This window comes from Oreochromis aureus, linkage group 13 (genome assembly GCF_013358895.1).
Source record: "Oreochromis aureus strain Israel breed Guangdong linkage group 13, ZZ_aureus, whole genome shotgun sequence".
Lineage (NCBI taxonomy): Eukaryota > Metazoa > Chordata > Actinopteri > Cichliformes > Cichlidae > Oreochromis > Oreochromis aureus.
The window spans coordinates 20,732,525-20,757,379 of NC_052954.1; the positions used below are offsets into that span (position 1 = coordinate 20,732,525).

The 24,855-nt window shown below is 37.9% G+C and overlaps 1 protein-coding gene across 2 annotated transcripts in view; it reads left to right on the forward strand.

Annotated features, from left to right (window-relative positions):
• LOC116333576 (protocadherin-15-like) overlaps positions 1-24,855 on the forward strand; it is a 211,234-nt gene that overhangs the window by 91,120 nt on the left and 95,259 nt on the right. For both annotated transcript variants that reach the window (XM_039622170.1, XM_039622169.1), the window contains exons 4-11: positions 13,801-13,961; positions 14,923-15,078; positions 15,968-16,087; positions 16,177-16,287; positions 18,273-18,443; positions 21,073-21,181; positions 21,313-21,425; positions 24,401-24,607. In XM_039622170.1, coding sequence (XP_039478104.1) covers positions 13,801-13,961; positions 14,923-15,078; positions 15,968-16,087; positions 16,177-16,287; positions 18,273-18,443; positions 21,073-21,181; positions 21,313-21,425; positions 24,401-24,607 — 1,148 coding nt within the window. The remainder of the gene's footprint in view (positions 1-13,800; positions 13,962-14,922; positions 15,079-15,967; positions 16,088-16,176; positions 16,288-18,272; positions 18,444-21,072; positions 21,182-21,312; positions 21,426-24,400; positions 24,608-24,855) is intronic.

A 24,855-nucleotide genomic window follows, 5' to 3' on the forward strand; every position in this document is an offset into this window, starting at 1 on the left:
CACTCCATGCAGTACACAATGAATACCTCAGTAATACACTTATAAATTTCTGTATCTTTTGTGCCTAACAAGCTGTTTTTAATTTGGTTCAATTTATTATAAACTCTCTGCTTTCCAGGCACTGAAAGTCTTTGTTAATCAGATTGAAAGTGGCCTGCAACAGCCTGTACCTCACTGTCTACTTGCATCTAATTAGACTAGTGTGTGTGATAATTCTATTTTTTTTTTCTTCAGAAGTGGAGTACATGTTTTAGTGTTTGATGTGCAAATAAAGACACCAATTACAGTATATTGTTGAGATAAACGGTCAGCATAATTACATCTGTTCTTGTTGTAAATCGCTTTGTGCTTATCCTCATTACACCATAGAAGCAGGCCATTCATTTTTTTTGTGTGCTGCACTGTATCATTATTTGCATGAAAATACTTGAATTCTTTGGGGTTTTAAATATCAATGAAAAATGCTCAGCCTCTGAGATGCAAATAATCCCTGAGTCAAATTGCCTAATCTAAGATAATGTGTTTACTTTATGCACGATCAGGGAAAATCACAACATGTTAATTAAACGTTCCATACTTAACTCACCCAAACAATTTTGTTTTCTCTCACTACATTTTTTTTAAAGCAGCAGAAAAAAAAATGTCTGTTTTATCAGTCCCGAGGCTGGCTGATGTTAGCATACATCCCTCACTACATTATTCAGCTGGTTTTCCCAAGAATATGATGGGATTGTCACCTTAGATTAATAGTGTCATCATGGAATGTGGTTTTTTTTTTTATTATTCACATCTCTCTAAGGGAATCCCACTGTAGCAGCCTATACGTGAAGAGACTATAGAGCACAATGATTATTTTCCACACTGTATTGTGCACACAGGCAGCCTGGAAACTTAAATCTACAAAAGTTTGGCCTCTTCGTAAGCAGCGCCACAGAAAAACCTGGTCAACAAATAGGTGTGAAAACTGTTTACACATTCTGTCCAAGCTGTTTACATATTTACATAAGCTTTTCAACCTACTTTTATCTTTTTAGATGTAGAACTCACGGGAGAATAGAAGTGAAAGGAAATGCAGAAAACATGACAGGTTGATTCCACATACAGTAACATGGATTATTTTGTTATTATATAAATGATATTTTGCTGAAACAGTTACTGGAACACATGTGTTTTAAGTTTCAACTAAAGCTTCAGTTTCTATAACCAACCATGTACAGCAGATGAGAAATTCCACTGACTCCTGACTGACCTGAACTGTGTAGCACCTGTATTTGGGTATTTCTCTGTTCCTCTCTGCACCACTGGGTGCTGTCAGCTCCTGCTAGTTCATCTGTAACCTGCACTTTTATTCATGGGTGTTTTTTTTATAGCTTGTGGCTGATTAGTTTGGATTGTTTTAGCTATAACATATTTAGCTAACTGGCCAATGTTGTTGCGTTATGATAATGTTTTGTTGTTGTTGTTGTTGTTGTTTTTGTCACATCTCAATAAGCAGGAAAAAAAACAATATCACACGGTCAGGGTCAGCAGAATGCATCATTTGGGAACAATGGGAACAGTACCCCTGAGAAATTATGATTGAAGTCCACACTCACTAGTCCCTGCTGTTGGCTCTGCACCCATTGTCCATGCACACCATCAGCCCTTTTGTGCTTTTCTCTTGGGCTCCAGGATTTAACTGGGAGCCAGTTTACATGCTGGTTTGTCTTTACAATTTGTTATTGTCAGAATAAAGAGATCATTGTGATTCCTCGTCTTCATGACTTAACAGTGCATTAACATAGTGCTTCTCCTTGGAGCAATACAAGATTTGGGAGCTTTGGGAGCAAATGGAAGTATCTGTGGGTGCATTGTTCTTCAGCCCTGTTAATAGCAGCCTTGACTCTTTTGAATGGTTTTGCTTATTATCAGCAAAAAGGCATCATGGTTTTAATTATTCATTGTATATACAGTAATATCCAAAGGTTTTGGTGGAATTATATCATTTTATCCCACACATATTATAGATATGTGTGGGAACTAGCAAAGGTTGTTTCTCCTTAAACTTAGTTAAGTATGCTCTTTAGCATAAATATGTGCTGCCTGTATTATTGGATATATTTGTGTTTGTCAGCTGGTAATTCACATTCATCTTTTGATTAGATATAGAGCATTCATCATTCACTTTCATACACATATAATGAGATCAAGGATTAGTTTAATCCTCACATCAGGCTGAACAGACATTAAAATGATTGGCCATTCATGTTTCATGTTTGGAGCAAGCAATACAATCTGAAAAGCAGAGTGCACAATGTTGTGCAACAATAGAAAGATTGCCGCTTAGGCTAATCTGTTTACTTTTTTTTATATAAGATGACCAGAATCCTACTTGTTGGAAAAATTTGCCTTTTCTAATTATTCAGACTTTTTAGCTTTTATTTGTTATTGATTTATTTACTTTTTGACAATGGAAGGACGACAGGGTAGCTAAGAGAAAGACCAGGAAGAAGGCGTGTACTTAATGGCCTGAGGACAGAGTTGAACCCAGGCCCCTATGCTAGCCTTTGACTCACATGCTCAATCCAGTGAGCTTAGACTGGCTACTCTAGTCAGACTCCTCACATCCAGTAACATCTCTTGTTTCACTACCTGGAGGCTGGCTGGGTCATTGTGGTGGCAGATTGACGAAAAAAACACCTCTTAGGTTTTATTCTACTAAATCGCACCACTGCCAGCTCTAATTCCTAAAGAGAATCAACTTCTAACTTTTTGCTCAAGGGATGACAACGATGATTTAACTAGTCTCAGATTCAGAAAAATCTGAACAAACACTGGATGGATTGAATTTTGTAGAAGCCAGTACCACAAAACCCACATTTCTAAAAGGTCAAACCTTTCACTTTTGTTTATTAGTAAATCAATATATATATATTTTCATTGTGTATATCTTTTTTGTATCTTTCATCATCTTCTGTTATGTTAGATAACTTGCCATAAAATTGAATACACATAGAAAGCACTGCTGTGTCTAAGAATATCATTATATGGATTATTGAGTGCCTATAGATGCTTAATCGTGTTATTAAACAAGTAAATACTTTGAAATAAACTTTTTATGAGTTCTTGAGAAGTTATATGCTAAAAATTTGAAAGGTTTCTCACCTACTTAATGGCTGAGACTGTAGAGCCAAAAATAGTTTATATTTTTTATATATTTTTTTTATTTTTATAAAATAAAGTTTTGCAATATTAACTTGCTCATTGTTATCGGCAAGATGTCGACTTTTCTTTTGATCCCTCTGCATTTTATTTGTTGCAAATGAGAAAAGATGATGAGAGAAACAGGTTGACTGGAAGACATGATGATTATTATAGGCTTGTGTTGATATGCATTATTATTAAAATTATTATTGTTGTGTAGACATTATGACTGTGGTAACATGCACACAACAAACGCATGTTTTCTGTATATACCTGAATACTTACAGCTGTATTAGTGATCGCATATGTATTGTGTTTTCTTTCATGCAACTAATAGCCAAATTTTATCTTTAAACATTTTCTTAGTTGGCCTAAAGAGTTCTTGTATTTCTAATGCAATGTGTAGAAACTTGTTTTATTGGATAAAACTGCTAATGTTATTATTTTCTGTAAAGCATTTTAATTGGCCTGTTTATTTAGGCCTTGCAATGACCAAATTCGCAATAGCTGTGATAAAACTGCAGAGTATTAGGGTGATGGTTTGTTGACACCCAAACCATTGTTAGGTTTAGAAAATGTCTTTTTTTTAAATGTTTCACTTCAGCTGTTGAATAAATGGGCATAATTTTAACGAAGCACTTTTGTTAGGGTGTTTATCTTAGAACGTTAATCGTGAATTTTAAGGACCGTTATTTCAAAAATATGTTTGGATGTCATTTAACAAGAACAGGAAACAGTGTCTGGGTTAAACGTAGCTGTCAGCATCAAAAAACTAATTTTTCTGTCCTATAACAGTTTTGGCTGTGTTGGTGAATATGCATCAATCTTTCCCAAAGCTTAAAAAATTGAGAGATCCACTTGCCCCATCTCTCATGTCATACCAATGTACAGTTAGATATAGAATTGCTTTAAAGTGATGGCAGTTCCAATAATATGACATATTTCAAGGAATACATCAAGTCAGTCCTCCATTCATGATCAATGAAGCGGCTCCGGGCCGTAAATCAGAATGCCATTGCAGATAAAAGCTTGGTTCTTGAACGCTGAGCTTCAGAGAGGCTGCTTTTCAAATGTAGAGATACTAACTGAGCCCACTACAGTATGCATAACTGATTAAGAGAATATATAAATAAGTGCATCACACATTCACATCCTAAGTTTAATGCACACTTTGAACTTTAAAATGAAAACAATTAAAACCTCTGCAACATTGTGTTTCACTTTTGATCTTAAGTATTGTATTAGTCATAAAGAGTCATATGAAACTTTCCATTCTTAACAACGAGGATGTCATCTTAAGCATCCCACCTTTGACTCAACTGTTAGACTTTATGCCACTGATAGATCGCCATAGCAGCATAGACATATTCCAGGCTGTCTGGTATTTCAGCAATGATCAGGCCTGAGTCAAATATCAAGGCCGTCCACTCTCTTTTGAAAAGAGCTCGGTCTCACATTCCAATCCTGATTACCCAAGGAAGCAAATGCCCATTGCTCAGCAGTTCCTGGCAACAGGTTTCTTGTTTACAGGCTTTGACCTGTTTATAGGGCTTTGAGGGAGCAGATGTAAGTGTTGACTCCCCTGCTATGCATTGTAAGAAAGTAATTGTAAGTAGCTCAGGATACAAGCCACATGGATGAGGAACAATCATCCAACATATTTATGTGATCTTGTTGACCTTATTATATATCTATACATGGCATCATGGTCCTGCAATGCCAGTGCAGTGTGCCCTAATGCACCCCCTGTTGGGTTGAACTGTGAGTTCATCAAATCGATGGCTCTTTAGTAGCTATTCTGGAGGACGTGATATCCATGATTTCCAAGAAAGAACATTTACATTCATGAATTTATGCAAATTGTACTGTCAAAATTCTTGCTGGACCCATTTGTTTCAAAATGAATAGCAATATTACACCAAGGGAAATCATCTGAACAATTTGGCAGATATGGGTGAGACTCTAAATTAATTAGGAATGCGCACATTTGTCAGTTCATTACTATAATTTAATTACATTGTGGCATCTGCTGTTGCTCTTGTAACAGTTGTATTTTTCTAATTTTATAACAGTTGAGACTGACTGTAGCATACTCAGCGCTGTCAAAAGTCATCTTATTTATTCATTTATATATTTAATTGCAGCACTTGACATAAGATTATTAAAACAAACTGACAAGTTATATTTGTACTCAAACTTATGCCATTTAATTGAAATATTTAACAACTGTCAGTTACTGTCGTTCATTAGTGTAATGCTGTTTGATTTTATGTATGAAACGAAAAGAAAAAAAACCCTATTATGTTCAAATAATTATTTTAGCAGTTTATCACAGTTAAGTGTTATTTTTTTATTATTATTTTAAACTGATTAAAGCCCTTCAATGTTACAGTCAAATGATATCCTGTTACTTAAGGTCTTGGTGATGATGGCAAGCAAGCAAGAAGAAAATAGAAGAGCATAAAGAGGCGAGAACAGAACACAGAATATGGGAGAGAAAACAAAAGTTAATGCCATGCAATGAAACATATCAGTGCAACAGCAGTGCAAAAGAGGTACATGGGAAAGAAATGCTCACTGGATCACAGGACGTCCGACAGCAGCCTGAGCCTACAGCAACATAAATGAAGGGTAATTCAACATCACCTGACCCAACCCTTAACTATAAGCTTAATCACAAAGGAAAGTTATAAGATTGAAAGTATAGAAGCTGTCTAACTCCTAAACTCATCCACTTTGTTCATTAAGGACTAAACTGTCAGTGCACTTAATTGCAGCTTATTTCAATACAGTAGAATTAATAGAAAGTGAATACGCTTCTCTTGCAGCCCAGAAACTTCTGGAAACAAAAAATAGGAAGGTACGTTCGGTCATTCATTGTACCCGATGGTGCCAACAAATTGTAAGATGCTGGGAATACTTGTTTTAAGAAAACCAAGGGTCTTTAACAAGTAGCAATACATCACTGCAAAAAAGTAGAGAGACAAATCTGTGCAGCATGGGATTCAGTAGCCATATTTGGCAGCTGGCCCAAAAGGTTCAGTTTTCCCGACCTTTTTTCTATGATCATTATTTGCAAACAAGCCTGCATGCAGAGGTGAGGTGTGTTTTGTAACCAGTGCACAAGCCATATTTTACACTCCAGTGTTATCAGGGGATGTAGGCACACAGTAAATTTCAGTGCTTGATGCAGTCAAACAAATTAGTGTGTGTGTGTGTGTGTGTGTGTGTGTGTGTGTGTGTGTGTGTGTTTATGTATTCATTTATTATTTTTGATTGAACAAGTATTTTGGCCTGATTACTGCAATCAGGAATTACTCATCCCAGTTTCTAGTTCTCAGCCTGTGCAAAATGTTATAGTTTCTACTTCAAACTTGCAAACTGAATGATGTTACTGCATCATTTCTATCTTACATCATTCAGGAGAATAAACTGGGCTGTACTCTGCAATCACTTGGTGAAGGTCATTTGGTTATCCTGTGAAAATATTTGACGTTGCTCTGAAAATACGAAAGTATTTTCTGTAAATATTTGAATGGCTAGTCATAGTCTGCCAATGACGTTGCTTTGTTAAGGTCCAGGTTTCTTTGTCAGTTGGTTGACTGGCCACTTTGATCTGAACCACTGGATTAATTACGTGAAGTTTTGTACACATAACGCCCAGATGTGTTTTATTTACTTCAGTGGCCCCTTGACTTTTTGTGTAGTGCGTCTCTAATGGTAAAAAATTAAAGTACTTTGGTTTCTGTCCTGACTTTTTATCCAGTCTGTTACCATTATTATGTCAGAAATTTAGATTGTCCTGTACTGTAGGTCCTCAGTTATCTAGTGCTAATTAATATGTTAACATAGTAAACTGTCATGTATAAGAACTTGAACTTGAATGGTTGCACTTGAATAGTTTAGATCTTATTTATCTGTCAGAGTCGGTGGCTCTTCATCCACATCCACCTCCCTTACATGTGGGGTCCCTCAAGGATCTATCCTTGGTCCTGTACCTTTTTCCTTAACATGCTCCCATTGGGCTCTATTTTCAGAAAATATGGAATCTCATTTCACTGTTATGCCAATAATTCTCAAATCGACTTTCCTCTTAAAAAGAATTCTACAGGCTCTCTAAAAGTTTTGCTAGACTGCCTCCATGACATTAAATCATGGTTTGCATAAAATTTTTTGAATGTAAATGATCAAAAAACTGAGATTGTACTATTTAGACCTTCTGACCCTTGTTTTTCTCTTAAGGGTGACCTTGGCCCTCTGGAAAAGTCCAGAACTCCCATCGCAAAAAATCTGGGAGTGTTCTTTGATAGCAGTTTTTTTGAGAAACACATACATTCTGTTGTAAAAGCCAGCTTCTTCCAGCTTAGGGCCCTTGCAAAAACTAAGAACATTTTGTCAACTGCTGACTTCAACAAAGTGATTAATGCATTCATTTCATTCAGGCTTGAGTACTGTAATAGTCTTTATTTTGGTATCAGCCAGGCTCTGCTCTCTCATCTTCAGCTTCTTCAGAATGCTGAAGCCCGACTCTTGACAGGCACACGTAAACACGACCATATTTCCCCTGTCTTGGATCGTTTACACTGGCTTCCAGTATGTTATAGAATTGATTTTAAGATTTTATTGCTTGTTTTAAGTCTCTAAATGGATTAGCTCCATCACACCTCTCTGATCTTTTAACTAAAAATACTCCAAATAGACCGCTCCGGTCAGCTGATAAATTGCTTCTGATCGTCCCTAGAAGCAGGCTAAAAGACAGTGGAGACCGGGACTTGCAATTGCTGTGCCCAAACTTGCTCTTCAAATTAGGATCTCTCCAACACTTGACATCTTTAAAACCCGTCAGAAAACTCATCTTTACTCACTAGCTTTTAATTGACTGAATTTTTTTTTTTGTTCTTTGTGTGTGTTTGTTCTACTTTTTACTTTTACATTTTTACTATGTACAGCACTTTCTTCAACCTGTTGTTTTTAAATATGCTTATAAATAAATTGATTGACTGATTGATAAGAACAATTTTAACATCAGCATGTTAGTGCTGTCACTGTGAGCCAGTAGGGAGCGGCTTGCACTGGTATTGACTGTCAGTAATCATTCAAACTGAAGCAACCTTGTGGTAAACCAGTACAAGGTTCATTTACTGCAGGACTTTATTGGGCGTAAACCACAATTCAGTCAAACCAGTTTAACCAGTTGGTCCGCTTAAAGTCTTTTTACAATTGCAAATTTTGCAATTGGATGAGGTTGTACAATGTAAATCGCAAAATTATGCGAAACTATATTTCTGACCATCATTCAAGATCATAACTCAGTAACAGAAAGGGAGATTGTGAATGTATTTCACATTTGTTTCACATTTGTACACACTGATGACAAGTGGTGATATTGGCAAGGCAGACCAATTTTGTAACTTTAAAAAATATGTCCAGGACTCCATGTGACCTATTGCACACAATAGGGGGGAAAAAAAACAAAAAAAATGGAAGAAAAGAAAAAAAAACACTTGACATTTCCCCAGAGGATGAGATTGTTTCACAGAACACTTAGAATCACTGTTTACTGAAGCAAACAGCTGCTGCTTTTTCATTTGTTACTTTGACTCCAGTTTTCAACCAAAATGCATAACGTGACAGATGTTTTTCATGTCAGAGTCTATCATGAGTAATTGTGGGGTAGCTAAAACATTTGGAGTGCTAAGATAGTAGTGATGTTATATCCCTCCTCAGTCAGTGATGGCTGCAATACACATACACTGTTTTAATTTTGGCAATGTATGCTGCACAGTAGGTCCCTTGACAGGTGGTGATCATGTCTGTGCTGTATGTGTTAATGAGTCTGTGCCTGAGTGAGATCAGGAGTCAGTATGTGGGCATAACAGCGAGACATAGCAGAGAAAAAGTTACCTTGATATTTTAGAGATTAGGAAGTTGTTAAGAAAGTCAAACAGTGTGGGTTTTGTAAAAGAAATGCCTTATTTTAAAGTTTAGCAGTATTTTAAGTGTAAAATTAGACTTTCTGTAAATAGATGTACTGTAAATAGATAGCTTTTAGTTTTTATTTCACATTTAATATGCAGGTAAACCGTCCTGCAAAAGGGCGAACATATTTGACAAAATGAAACCTTGAAACCTTTGTCTGTTTGATTAACAGTTATACAAGTTTCATTGTCTTATTTTTTTCCCTCTTTAAATTGTCATGTATTCATAAATAATGGCAAGTGCACAGAACAAGAAATCTTGTCAGACATGCTTCCCTAATGGTGCTTGACCATTTTTAGTACACAGATTATTTGATGGAGAACAATGTAACACGATACTGCAACTATTACTATATTTAGTACATATACATACGTACATAGATACAACACAATTAAAGGAGTTCATAAACATTAAGGAGTTTCAGAGGTTGCATTGCTCTGTGAAACAGAGACTTAAAAAGCACAGCAAAAAAGCACCAAAAGTCTCATATTAATTATTGAATTGAATGTGAAATATGGAGGCACATGCCTCATTTAGTCTTTAGACTGTTCTGTAATATCCAAAATTGGAGCCTCTCTGGACCTCACCCAGGAAGCAGGCATACATGAAGGCCGTGCTTTGTTTTAAAAGCAATCAGTAAGATACCAAAATCAATTAATAAGTAACTGATGAAATTATGTCAGTATAGATTTCTTACCTCATTTTAATCCCCAAAAATGAAAATTTTAAAATGAATATCATATGTATTTCTTTATTTGTCAATTATGTAAACAAAGATGGATTACCAATATAATTATGCATTCTGTCTCCCAAGGTTTGTATTGGGGGGATTGTTTTCCCAAAAAATTTCCTTTTTTTTTCTTTTTTTTTTTTTTTTTTTTTTTTTTTTGAAAAATGGGGGGATAAAAGTCAGGACAGCTAGTTGTTTGTGTCTTGTTTCTCAGATGCCAAGTAACAAACTAGGTCAGAAATCAACACTTTTTTTGTTATTTTAGCTTATTATGATGGTATTGATATTGCTTGGGCTTAAACTGCAGCAGCAATGCATGTCCTGGAGACAGGTCTGACTAAAGTCATGGTTGAGGAAAGTAAAACTTTGCCTCCCACACAAAGGTGAAAATACATGTAACTGCATATTAAATATTAAAATATATGCAAATGAAACAGATATATTTCTTACCAGAGATGTTGCAGTATTGCGGTTTCAGTGCTGTAAAAAGCCAGTAACTACATAGATAAATAGGCGTTTTCATACCTACAATTTAGCAATATCTCAGCAATGTTTGCTCACAAAACATTTCTGAGACTGTTCAGAGTTTCCAAGGCAAACCTTCAAACACCTGATCTGGTTTAGCTTTTATACTAGCTGACTTTTTATGTGAATTTGTTGTTAGTGTTATATCCTGCTGATTTCAGAAGAGAGCTGTGCATAATGACTGCAGCTATTTCCACTCAAACCCCTTTCTTCAACAATATGCCACCATTTCTACGCGTGTACTTACTGTTTACCTATTACATGGGGAAAAAAGTCTTTTCTTACTGGAAGTCTTTGTGCTAACCACATTTTTTTTTTAAATAAAAAAGAAGTACTTGGCAAGTTCTGGCCTCTGGCAACATTTGCAGTGAGATAACTTCCTGTTTAGCAACTTGTTAATATTTTTATGTGGTTTCTTGCGGCACCATGAACTCATTTTAAAAATGAAAACTGTGGCCTCAACTCAAAGGACTGGACTCCATGCTAATACCAATGAGTGAAACTACCAATGAAACTGACTTTTTTTTTTTAATACCAAGCTTGGAAACCTATCAGAAATGGGCCTCCACACTTATCTGCTGCCATCATCTATGGATGCCAGCATTATTGATATTTGGGATAAAAGTGAGCTCTCTGTGTCGTCTCTGTGGAGTTGGTCTGCTGTGAAGCCCAGATCAGAGGCGCTTCTGCCCGGAGATGACACTGACTGAGTCACAGGCTACTAAAGAGACTTGTTTTATTTATTTAGTACATACCGTATATAACACATGGAGCTCTGGCTAGGTCTGCACAGGTCTGACATACTCTGGCATCTTCTCGATTGATGAGGAGGACAACTTTTTGCTGCGTGACAGAGATTGAGGGAGGGTGTGCTCAAAAAACTAGGAGTTTTGGCTGTCACAGCAGAAAAACTGAAGTTCAATTAACTTGAGAAAGAAAGAAGACTCTCTGTGGCCTCCTTTGTAATATTATCAGCCGCGTAATTTACAACCTGAGAGTTTCAAAAAAAATAAATGTTGCTCACCACTCAAGTTACTGAGGCAGATATTATGAAAAGCTGTGTTTTAGATTAATGAACCAGCAACAGGGGGCTCTTTTGACTTTTAAATTAAATTCTTAGAAGAACCATTTTTCAGGCTGAGTTTGGCCTAACGGAGACACATAATTTTTGGTCCTTGTGATCACAACACACGGATGCATCAAACCTTGACTACTACAGATGAGGAGTGCAGTCATTAATATGAGCATGAAAATGCAGCAGCGGGTATTGTAATTATAATGCAAAAGCTTCCATCATAACTCCATCTGTGCTCCTTCTTGAGGATCTTTGAGTCTGAGTGACTAATGACTAAATGACTAAACCAGTTTTATGAAATGATAAAGTACAAGATGTTGGGGGCACCAATTAAAAAGCCCATTAAAATACCACCACCCTCTTAAGTTTTACAGCTGGTAGATTAGCAAGGCATGTCAAGGGCTTTTAGTCTCTGCAGAATTTCTATGTATACTTGTAAGTTTGCTAGCTCTAAACTTTAGTCACTTTTTCCGACTTTGTCACATTTGAAAATCGCTGGATCACGTGATCCATGATGTTAGGTACATGTAAAATGTACTGAATGGAAAAGGGTTGGAATTAAGGTAGTGGTTGAAATGTCAGTAAATGATAATGCATGAACACACTGTCAGATGTAAGGTATGTTTGGTCATTAGCTGAGCTGCGGTACTGTGCTAAAATTTTGAGCCAACACCTCATTTCTTTATGTTTTGCTAGGGACAATACAACATGTGAAATAAGTGCAGGGATTTATTGAAACGTACAAACATAAGGAAAAAACAGACGTTTGCACAGTACTCTACTTACAATACAAGATTAATTGTTTATATATGTATAAAGACAAACTGATTGTCTTACAATTCATGTCAGTCATTTAATATTTTTAATCACAGGGATAAAAGATACATTTTCTTCAAGATTATCTCACAATTGCAACTAGCTGAGACAAATCTGGAAAAAAAAACCATTCATGGAATGAATGTCCTTAAAAAGAAATCCTATGTTTTATTCAGACAACTGTCAAAAACACCCCACTGTGCTGTCTGTGCAACTCTGTTCAAAAAGTGTTAAAACTGAGTGATCCATACAGCCACAAAGCAGATAAAGGCATTGGCAGGTTTAGTTTAGACAGCTAGCCATAACAAGGAGAGTGCCATTGTGTGTCTATTGTTGTAATGTTTTAAAGATACGATACATCAAATGTGTTGGTTTAAAAAAGTAAATTAAAAAAAAAAATCGACTTTTGAATCCCAAATGTTGTTAAGACATGGACAGATCTTCTGGGTGTTGATATTTTTGTGGCTAAAACTAGTGTAAGTTGTAGCAGGATCTCATTTTAAAGCTTTTTCAAGTAAAGCAGTGACTCATGTTTGGTTCTGATGGTTGTTTGTGATGGCTGCCACAAAGAATACTCTCACTATGTCACAAGATGTGTGTATCTCTCAAACACCCAAAAAGAAGTGAACATAACCGGTGTAACTGTCATGGCCAGTGCAATGACATTTTCTTTAAAAAAAAAATGTTTACCCAATTTCCGTCAGTAAAGTGCCATTCTTCCATATTTGGTGTTTTCAATAATGCTGTGTTGGGTACATGTTGCTCTAAATAAAACTGCTCAGGACTTGAGCATCTAGGAGATGCTGGGGCAGTAGCACGTAGGGTTGGCTGCTAGCTCCTGCATTATTAAGCTTCCAGTATTTTTTTCAAAAATCTAATTTGGCCACTTAGGAGTCAACCAATCCTCAGATTTAACTGGCTTTACAGGATTTGTCCCAGAGGCTGTAGCAAAGTTTAATTACTCGCTGATTAAAAGCTGTAAAATATAAACCAGAAGGTGACAGTGCTCCCAGGGATGATAATTATCAATTTTAGAGATTTGCCTACATAATATGTGGAATAGTCTACAGAGATCTGAGGCAGTATTTTCAAAGTTATCCAAGGCAGACTTTGAATGTTCATATAAGAGTAAAACTTAAAAGTCATTTTCATGTTTTCTCTGCAAAGTTATTTGAGAAAGGATACCCAATATTAAGCACGACACATAATAAAAACAAAATTTGTACAGACTGCTACTGTTAATGTTGGTTGCTGGTTGCCTAATGATGGCCATTTAAAGTTTTATGACCTTCACGTTCCAGCCGATTTGGTTTTAAATATTTTTAAAGCAAAATATTTGACCAGTATGTAGAATGAGTCCTTTAAAAAGCAATTTAATTACATTTTTTTTTGACAAACCAGTTTACTGCATAGTATAATAAAATATAATTCAAGGTGAAAATCCTTTTACGTCTTAGTCATTGATTTATTTATGACTGCTCTTTATTCATAGGTACAGTTTTGGTGGAAAACATGCAGATAAATGGCCGTGCCCAAGACCCAGGCAGAACCATCTCACTGACGTTGTTGGATAACTATGACTACTGGGTGATATTGGAACCAGCACGGCAGAGACTCTACCTCAACAGCACTGGGCGTGTTCTGGACAGAGATGTGAGTACAACACTGAGGGTTTATTTCTCAGCTTCCTCTTGCCTTAATTATGCCAAATCATCAATACAGTAAGAGAATGAACCCTTAGCCATTCCAACAGATATGCAGCTGGGAAACAGATGTATGGATAGATGGATTTAGAATAACACAAGATATGGTGTAGCAACAGAGTTGCTTGTAATTTGTGTCACTATGCCATGATAATTCACTCTTAGCCTTAAATAAAGTGATTCAATGAAAAAAAAAAAAACAGTCCATGTGTCTGTACAACACATTACAGGTCCTAAGTACATACACACCTGTCTAAATGGTGCAGTAAAGGATCCAAGATGCAGGGTGCATGGTGTTGCTGTCATAGTGAAAAAGGTGTTTCAAAGCATGTGTTCATATCATACGGACTAAAGAGGTGAATGTGGAGCTATTAACAGGAATATGCCATAAATGCATATAGAATAAATAATAATGGAAGTACATGTGTGGGACAAAGCTCTGCAGCTGAAAAAAAGAGAGGCGATGGAGGGAGCTAGTTAGCCGAATTACACTATGTGGAAAGTTGACCCTTGCTGCTAAACTGAGATGAGGGTAGTAATGGCAGTATGACGAGATGCTGCCTTCCAGTATAGTGTATTTGCACTTTCATCCTTTATAATAATTTTCTTACGCTGCATATTCACAAATAAATATTGGGCTGCCCCTGGTAGCGTAAAATATGAAAACAATCGTCCTCATTAGGGTTTACCAATACTATGCAAGCATGATAGCTAACAAGCAGATTTCATACTGGAACTGTGTCGCTTTCCACTGTTGTTATTAAGTATGCCTATTGCTCTTTACAAACTGTCAGATACAATGCGCTGTAGCTTATTATGACTCCATTATATAAGAAACATGGGAATTAGAACTCTACAATTTCCACAGTGTTATATAGCATTTTTTTTTCTTTCTTGTTATTTCTTTTTAGCCCCCCAACTCCATCAGCACCATCGTGGTTCTGGTGCAGTGCACAAATCAGCTGGTTGGTACTGTCATCTTGCATGAGGTACGGATTGTTGTGAGGGACAGGAATGACAACGCCCCTCGCTTTCAGCAGCCACGCTACTATGTTGCAGTAAACGAGGTAAGGGAGCAATTCCTCAAGTCAACGGATCTGTGCCCCTATGCACGAATCTTAAACACAGTGTAGTATCATGCGTTGCTGTTTGCCAGAAATGTTTGATAACTGTGAGGCAGAGTGGGGCAGATTTTTAAATCTAATTCCTATTTCCTTTACATCTGAGACAATTTGTCAGACATCTAAAATAATGGTATGACTCCAATGGCTGTTAGTTAATAGTTCGTTGTTAACAGCATATTATTCATTGCTTATATTTAGTATTTATGTTTAGGCTTTGATATTTACATCATCTGCAACTCGCATACATCTAGTGAGCACCAGAAAGGATAACCTTTTTTTTTTTTTTTATTCAAATACACCTGCAACACCTGCAGTGATTCAAGATAATGCATCAAATCTTCAGACTTTCTAGTCATATGTTTTTGAGATTAGATGAGAGCTCCCTGCTGAGTTCTAAGCAACCACAACTTCTGTTCTTCGCTGTTCACCCTTTGTGTGCTTTGCGTGTTCAAAATTCCTGTCACAGTGTGTTATCATAGCCACGTGCAACTGCCCTAACAGTACAGTGAGTCAGTCTACATTGCTGTCAACTTCCCTGAACAAGATCTCCTGCCCACTGCCTGGTTCTGTGGACTTTGCTAAGGGCCCATGGGAACAGCAGTGGTTCTCATACTTACTTTTTGTTATTCTGTCAGCAGTGCACGTAAGCTTTCAGACTGCTGCTGACTGCAACATTTTCCCATTTTTTTCCCATTTTTGGGGGATATTAATGGGATGGAGTGGCAGCAGTAATAGCCATATGAATGTTCTTTCGGCTGTAAGTTGACGTTGTACTCACAGGGGGCTGTTAGAGCTGTTGACTTTTCTTTTTCCCTTGCATATTTTTGCCTAGCTCACACCACCTGGAACAACAATTTTCACTGGCTTCTCAGGAAATAATGGTGCTACAGACATTGATGATGGGCCTAATGGACATATAGAATACAGCATCCTTTACAACCCCAGAGACCCGGTATATGGACAGATCACACATCATAATAAGCATCTTCTACACAAATGCAGATTTCTTTATTAATTACAGTTCATGGCGTTCTCTTTCAGGCATCTAACAGAACAGTAGCAGTCAGCAACAGCCTTTCAGGAAGCATTATTTTGGCAGAGAGACTAAACTACGAGGACAGAACACGGTACCTGGTTTTGGTCCAAGCCAATGTAAGCAAACGCATCTGCATACACACACAGCCACTACTGAGTTGAGTTGCATGAGTTCAGATTAACAAATGGGGTCATCACTTATAAATAGGCCATGATTTATAGATGCTTTTGAGTGTGTCTGCCTCCACAGTGCACTTGAGGTTAAAGAACTTTTGTTGTCACTAAAACCATTTCTCTAAATGTTGTGATATTTTATTTGAATTAGATCAAACTAAATATGAAGCCAGTAGCTTGCTGCTTTGATGAAGTCAGTGTATGCACATTTTGTATTTCATAGAGTATATTCAGGTTGATCGTGATTCAGTGTTGAGAAGAATGAACCCTCCAGGGTTTCATTGCAGCTTTTTTTGTTTTATTTTGTTTTGCTTTAAGCTGCCTTTGACATGGTTGGTATACCAGAACAGGTTTGATTTATAATTTATTTAATTATGGATTTTTGGACAAGTGAAGGGGGGGGGAGATAATTCTTAATTCAGTATGACTTGCACTGAAGCAAGCATTCACCCTGAATGTTTGATGTTTTGTGTTGCCAGTCTCATAATGATGGGCTGTTGCTTCGATTTAGTTGAGTTACTTACTAGTTACTAGTGAAGCGTTATGAAAAGTTAAACTTTTCAGGTGGCAGCGTAGGCACGAGCTGATTTGTGTTGATTCAGATATTCCAGCACAGGTGGTAGCCAATCACATCAATCAAAGAAACACCCAAGCTGGATCATTCAAAGCCTTCTCGGCCAACATCCAGATCTTAAAATATCGAACCTCTCCCCTGGCAACATGTACCACGATTCATATCATAGTATCTTTTCCTAATTACCCATTACAGAGCCGCTTTCCCTAACAAGCAGCGGTCAAATATAACACCCTATACTGTGAGGTGAAGTGCTGCAGGACAGATAATCATTTAGCAGTCAACTCGTCCTCTATTCTCTTCATTTCCTGCATGAAAGAGCAAAAGACTCAACTCTTTGGACTGGCGAGAGGTCCTCCAGGGGGATTTCATTTTCTCTTGCAAAAGGATGTCAGAGTAAAGAAAAGGAAGAAGACATGGTATTTACTAGAACTCTGCACTGCTTGTGTCAAGAGTTCAATTATACTGAGAACGTAAATCTTTGAAGTGCTGTGCTGCTCACTTCTCTGGATACCACTCAAGGAAGCAACAGTACTACGGGGGAATCTTTAAGAGTAGCTGCGGCGCTGTCGGTGTTTTATTGTACAGAGCTGTATTTTTGCGGAAGAAAAGATTCTTAATGAATGTTGATAAGTGCTCTTCAGTCTCATTTAAAGTCTGTAAAGTTGTTATGAAACAAAACATTAAGCAGGTCAGGCATCTAACTTTATAAACGGCGAGATAGAGTTAATTGATATTTCACTCAGAGGGTTTAGGTATGAGAAAAGCCGTCTATGAAACTTGTGAGTCGAGTTGTATCGAAATATGCAAAGCATTTATAGAAGTAGTATAATAGTCTTCCACACTTTGACTGTACTTTCAGTAATTTCAGTGCCCAATTCATCCTGCCAGTGTTCCCTGAGTGATTTAAAGATGGTTATTTAAAGTTGTGCAGATGTTTGGAGGAAAAAAAATGACACACAGCACCTTTAGTATATGGTTCGATACTCATGAGACTCCCCGAAGTGATGAAGCTTTTTCTTGTACAGTGAGATATCAGCCCTTTAAAAATTGCCACAGTTGTAGAAAGTGGAAGAAATATGAAGGTGGAAGCTGAAATGCTTTCTGCCGTTGCCGAACAGCAGCAAGGCTATCATTTAAAAACATAGCTGGAGATGATGTATGTCTCGATTCAAGTTGTAAAGACTCAGTCCTAAAGAGTTAGCCTAAATGCATGACTAAAGCTTGTCAGGGTGTTCAGGTATATTTCAGGAGATTTCAGTATAGACACATGAGACCAAATCATTAAGTAGTTTTGGATTTTTCGACTACTTCAGAAAGTTGCTCAATCTGTAGCCATTTGCTTGTCTTCCAGGACCGCGCTCCATTCCCCCCTAACCGACTAACCGCTACCACAACTTTGACTGTGGATGTCGAGGATGGAGACGACCTGGGTCCCATGTTCTTGCCTTGTGTTTTAGTGAACAACACTCGTGACTGCAACCCCCTCACCTACCGTGCTGCTATCCCTGAATTCACTGAACCGGTAAGAGCCAGGCAGACAGGCAAGTGTGAACACACTGCTATTCCACAAGGTCATTTTAACAGATTTCCTCCTGCTAATATATGCATGTTTATGTTTTCATGCATGCATGCTGGGTTTTTACCCGTCATTCTGTATGTGTGCATATGCAGAGTACACATGCTATTCAGATTTGTGAGACATTGGTGCCATATGTTCACATTCTTGTTATATGTTAATCTATGTCACGTCTTTTAAATACCCTAATTGCCTGATTATACCTTGTCTTTGCCTCCTCACCTGAAGGCAGAGTACAATTTGCAGTTTGTTACTGCATTTTGTGGTCCATTGTACTCGCAAATTAATCTGAAGCATGAGATGACTTGGTATCACATCTAAAAAGCATTGGGGGGGGAAAAAAGAGAGGAAATTCATATAGAACAGAGGTGGCGAGAGCAACTAGTGCACCAACAGAATTTATGATAGTCTATACACGATTATGTGTTTATTTATAAAACATATTTTATATTTGCTGTGTATCTCCATGCATGTAATAGTCATTAGAATGAACCAAAGTGAATCAAGCTGTGGTTTCTTCAGAGGAAGGTAGAAGCGCTCCTTTTATTTTGGACCTTTTTGTGTTGCGGTTACCTTAAATATCCCCCCATTTATATGGCCATGAATGTGAATCTGCTTTCCAGTAGCCGACTCTTATTCCTGTATATGGATAATGTTTTTATTTTTATTTTAAGTATAATTTTCCTTACCAATACACTTATAGTTGGACAAGCTGCATAGTGAGGAATTATCGGATTCATTTAGCTCGGCTCAGGCAGTTGTGGGGAAACGGTTTCATCAAGTATGGCTTAAGTGTACTGTGGTGACATGTTCTGAACATGAGAGATGAATGGAATCAAATTATATTGAACGGAGGCAGAGTGTGACACTAAATAACACAAAAGTCTGCAATAAAGACACAGTGGGATATATATAGATGGGTATTCAAAAAAAAAAAAAAAAAACTAAAGTTGCGGTTCTTATTTAGGGTGGCATAGTGAGTCACAGTTGTTTGTCCAGACCTTCCATTGATAGTTTGTAATTTATTATTTATGATAAAAGGTTTTCAGGCTGTTATGCAAGACCCGACAGCACCAGCTACACAAACCAAAGCTTTTCATCATCTGTTTAGCAGTTTTTTTTTCCTCCTATGAATACAGCATGGGTTCACCATATCTCCTTTACTGTTGATGTACATGCTTATACGACTTGTGATTTGGTCTCCAATTGTTTTGGGGGTTTTTACTTCTTTTTTTTCTTTTTTGGGGGGATTTTTCAGTATAACGCTAACATGTCTGTCCACTGGGAGATTTGTCTTCTCATAATTGATGAGTGTATTGTAATTAATCACAATAGCTAGACAGACATTATTAAGTTGATCTGTATTTATTTTTTGCCCTGGGGGGATATAATGTGGGCTCTGGAGTCCCCTGGATAATGACTGCTGAAGGAGGGTATTATAGCTAATCATCATTGTGCAGAGCTAGGGGGATTTGATTTAGCGCACCTCCAGACATTGTAAAAGCGAGAGGGTTGGTTGGGGAGGGGTGTAAGGATTACTCCAGAGCTGATGGATATAAATATACCCCCTCAGGGAGGGATTCTTCTTCCAGTGAGCTGTTAGCCATGTGCCTATCTACACTAAGGAAGTTTAGCAGTGGCCCCTTAGCATACACGCACATACTGTGTCAGCCATATGGAGGCATTTTGCATGAGGAAAGGTATTCTTAAATGTGATGTGCTAAACATATTCCCACTTAACCATATGTTGATGCAAATGCATAAAGGTAAAGCCAAGGTAGTTAGTGCTGATGATGTATGAGTGTGCATAAGCGGGGGAAATTAGCCTAAAGCACCACTAGCAGATTATCCTTTATGTCCAACACTACCAGGTACATTTAGATGCATGGAAATAAGAAATCTATAAGCTTTGGTTCATTGTTGTCCTTATTCTTATCATTATGTTATTGTGCTTACCAACAAGCTTACTGAAGTATATAGCCAGCAGACTATATACTTTTCCTAAAAGTGAGAAGAAGAGTTGATACTATCAAAAATGTGGGGAAGGAACACATGGCTGCAGCTTTCTACATTTGTAGTGTTATTCACTAGAGGCGCAAGTGAAAAGCCAGCAAGGCACCGCACTGCACAATAACAGCAGTTCTCCTATCAGTTAACATTAATAAGTGCTATAGTGCATAAGCAGGTGGAACTGAGGCGACGTCTAATCACAGCAGCTCTACTTTAAGGCAGAAAGCACTTTAATGGGCTGGGCTGAAAGCATAGAGTGGCTTCTCTGGAGAATACTGTTTTTATGTGGAAGAGCAGAGTTGCGAGGACTGTGCAAAACATCACATAAGATTATACAGCAACCAAAATATTGATATATAGAACACAAAAAACTTTCTGGGGCAGATCTTTTTTTTAAGAGGAATTTTCTATTGCGGAACAGTTTTGGGGTTTTTTTAGGCTCTGCATAAAAATGCAGTCAGAGTTATTTTAGGTGATCCGTGCAACAGTGTGATCTAGAGGAAATTAATCAATTTGCATTTTGATTATGTTGCTGTGTTGTTGACTCACCCACCCCTTGTTGCAGAGCAAACTGAACCCACTGAATGTTACCCCTCCGATCCGTGCTGTGGACATGGACAGAAATATACAGCCCCCAAGTGCCAGACCAAACATTCTCTACTACATCCTGGTTGGTAGGTTCATCACGTATTTTCATTGATTTTTACACTTTTAATGTCTTTGGTTGAGCTGATGCCATGATTTTCCTTTTTAATATTTCTTCTGGGATTGATTCTACCATAAATGTTCTTATTTTATATTGCAGGTGAACCAAACACATATGCAGCATATTTCTCTTTGAACAAAACCACTGCAGAAATGCGCGTCCTGCAGCCAATCAGCCGGGACTTGTATCAAACGTTCACATTAGTCATCAAGGTAAAGTATAAAAGCACATTTGACTTATTCATTCCTTAATAGTTGCATTGTTGGAATCTGCCCTACACAGTTCTTGAGAAATCTCATTAAACTTAACCTCAATACAAAGCCTGTTCATTACATTAATGTAACAGTGCAGTGTAATGTTAGTAATTACGACAAATTGCATTTGCAATAATTTGCAGTAAATTAGTGTCAACTTTCAGACATGCGCAGACCTACAAGGATTGTTAAAACATTTACCGTGATAGAGCCTCATTGTCTGTTTCATCAGCTAAAGGTAAAATATTGATTGCTCTCCTTCCTTCACATTAGGCAAACAACAGCACTGTATTCAAGATTTCAATTCTCTTCTATTTTTAATGGGCTTTTGCAAGATTAAGTTTGACTCATCTCTTAAAAACTTTAGCATGCACCCTTACCTGCTCTACCCAGATAACCTCTGTCCTGAAGGCCATTAACCTTATCTTTAGCTCCTTAGGAGATGGGGGTGAAAAATATGTTATGATTTATGGACTTAGCAGGACAGGCTGCTGTGCCTTCATGAATCTTAATTTAGAGCAGAGTCAGGGATTGCCTATGTGCTGCTGGTGCAGCAGTGCAGATGAACTTTCCATCTACCCATCACTAACCTCTAGACACCTCTGAGCAGTGTGTAACGTGCTATTTACTGGGATAGCTGGGGAGCAAAGAGATGAGAGGAAGCGCTGATTTCCACAAGAGGAAGGGAGGCTGATCATATGAGAGGCTTTCTGCATGTCTTTGGGATGATTGTGCATAGCTTGAGGAAAGGAGACGGTTCAAAGGGGAGGAAAAGACTGAGAGAGAGAGAGAGAGAGAGAGAGAGAGAGAGAGAGAGAGAGAGAGATGGGTCTGGGAAGATGGTAAATGGAGCCTCATCTACCTGATTCATGTCCAGGGCAAGGAATGATTATTCTAGGATTCAGTGGAGCAGGTGAGTAAGAATTAGACTTTTGTGTCTTCAAGGTTCTGCATAGTTAATGCTTTAGGTAAGTTAACAGTTAAATAAGCTGGAGCCTGTTTTAGACAACATGTGCTTTGTTATTGATGTTGATTTACGTCCAATAAGGTGACTGCGGTGAGATTAAGCCAAATGTCAAAGGCAGACGTGACGGCTTTGTGAAAGTAAGAGAATGAAGAAATGGCACTCTCAGGATGAGGGAATCAGGACACTGGAATCAAAATCGAGTGAAAAACAGTGAATTTTGTAGCAGGCATCTCCTGCAGGCATGTGGGTTGTAGCGATGGGGAGCAGGACATTTAGCACTGGCTTCCTGAAATAGGGACACTGCTAAAGAGCTAAATCATGAGGGAACACTGTAATCCTACAAACAGTTCTTTTTTTCTTTTTTATTTCTCAGGCAAAAATATACGTGCGTGTGTGAATGTTGAAGCGAGAACATCTAGGCACACACGTTATGGCTGTCAATGACAGCATTTTTGATTTTTCCCTCAGGTGTTTGTGTGAGCAGATTGGATCTCTGGGTCAGTATAGTGCTGGTGTTCTTATTATCACTTTGATAAGGGGAAAAGTAGAAGATGTTTGGGGAAGAGAATCTGACATGAGATTGTGATTGAAATAATAACAGCTGGAGGGAAGCTCAACCGAATATGCTACAAGTGTTTGTTTGGTTTTTTCTTTTCTCCATAGTAAGCTATACACATAAGGCAGCAAACATGAAGTCATGGGGTCTTTTGGGACCTGCAGTTTACCATTTTGCAGTACAAGCGCTTACATTTCTTACAATTGGCACTCTGCAACACAAGCCCAGTGAAATTGAGCTAATGTGCTGAATTAGTTCCAGGTCATGGCCTAAACTGATGTTCCCTTAGTCCCCCGCTCCTTCTGTATTTTCAAAGCCTTAATGTTTCTGAAGCATCCCAGTGTGGGTGGCAATAGTGACATATGTGCTTAGGAGGGGAAAGATTGTAGTGACAGCCTGACCAGACCGCATTCATTAAGTTTCGTCTTACTGGGATGTGGCAGTGTCGGATTCGACTCTAGTGTAAGTTCAGCTTCATTAGGTTTTTGTGCAGTTTGAACGGCTGAGACAACATACTGATTTATGGAAATGTTCTATGTTACTAAAGTGGCCATGTCACCCACAGCTGTGCAGCAAAATGAAGTGGAAGGATTGTTTACATTGTTGTGATTGTTATGGATTCCTCCAGTTTGCTGTGTGTTTCTCTGCACATGGCACAAATGCAAACTGATTTTGGATGCAGGTTCATGTTTCACTTGTGCATTTCTTGGAGATTTTAAAGCTCAGGATTTATCTTTCCAGTTTTAGTTTGTAAACATTTTAATAGCTTAAGAGGACATATTGAGCAATGTAATTTTAACTATTTATCCCACCTCACTCTTTCAGTGGTCTTGAAACAGAACATTTCTCTAAGCTCTGTTCCATGTCTGAGTGCTGCATGTCTGTTTTTGGTTGAGGATATTGACATGCTGAATAGATGAGCTGTAAATAGGGATTTTATTATATCAGACTGTTCTGTGGTCGATTCAGAAGACAGAGAACCTTTACAGAAAAACAGGGATTTTTCACCTTCAGCAATGCAGACAGATTTGGTATGAACCTTTTTAATAGTGAAGTGGTTAATTTTGGCATTGACTCAGCCGTAATATTCCCAAGAGCCTCCTTCTATCACTGGTCACTGATTTGACAGCAAAGGAGTGCCACTAATTGCAGTCTCTCTCCTACAAAGGATGGTATTTGCGTTAAATGCCCCGGTAATTACTAAGTTCTAATCCTAAATGGGCCCCTGATTAAATTTAGTCAATATAGCTTTTTTATAATTGAAACGACACTCAGAGAAATTACGCCTTTCTATTTCTGTGCCTGCATGAGAGTTGGAACAGCATAACTTTCCAGCAGAGTAGTCTTGTTGATATGGTATTTTCCACAGAGTGACTTTCACCCTTGTTCTTTTTTTTCCCCTCTCCCAAGGCTGAACAGGATAATGGTCATCCCCTCCCAGCATATGCTAAAGTCATCGTTGAAATCTTGGATCAGAACAACCAGGCGCCATATTTCCAGTTTGCTACCTATCAGGGCTATGTGAGTGAGTCCTCCCCAGTGGGTACGACTATCTCAGCCAGTGCCAACCTTACCGCCCCCCTGGGAATCGTTGCTTTGGATAATGACATTGAGGAGGTACAGAGAGAAAGAGAGGCTTTATCAGCCTAAACTCACTGTCGGTTACTCTTTAAAGATGCCCATCCATGCGTGTGTGCATACAAACACAAAATACTTGTAGTGCATTGATTAAATATTGAGCACAGAGCCACATTTATTCATGTGCTTGTATCGCGTACTCACAGAAAATAACATGTGCATGAGTCATTGTCCTGCTATATTTGTTTTGTTGTTACAGCTGGCTCCTGGTGTTACACCTGTAGGTA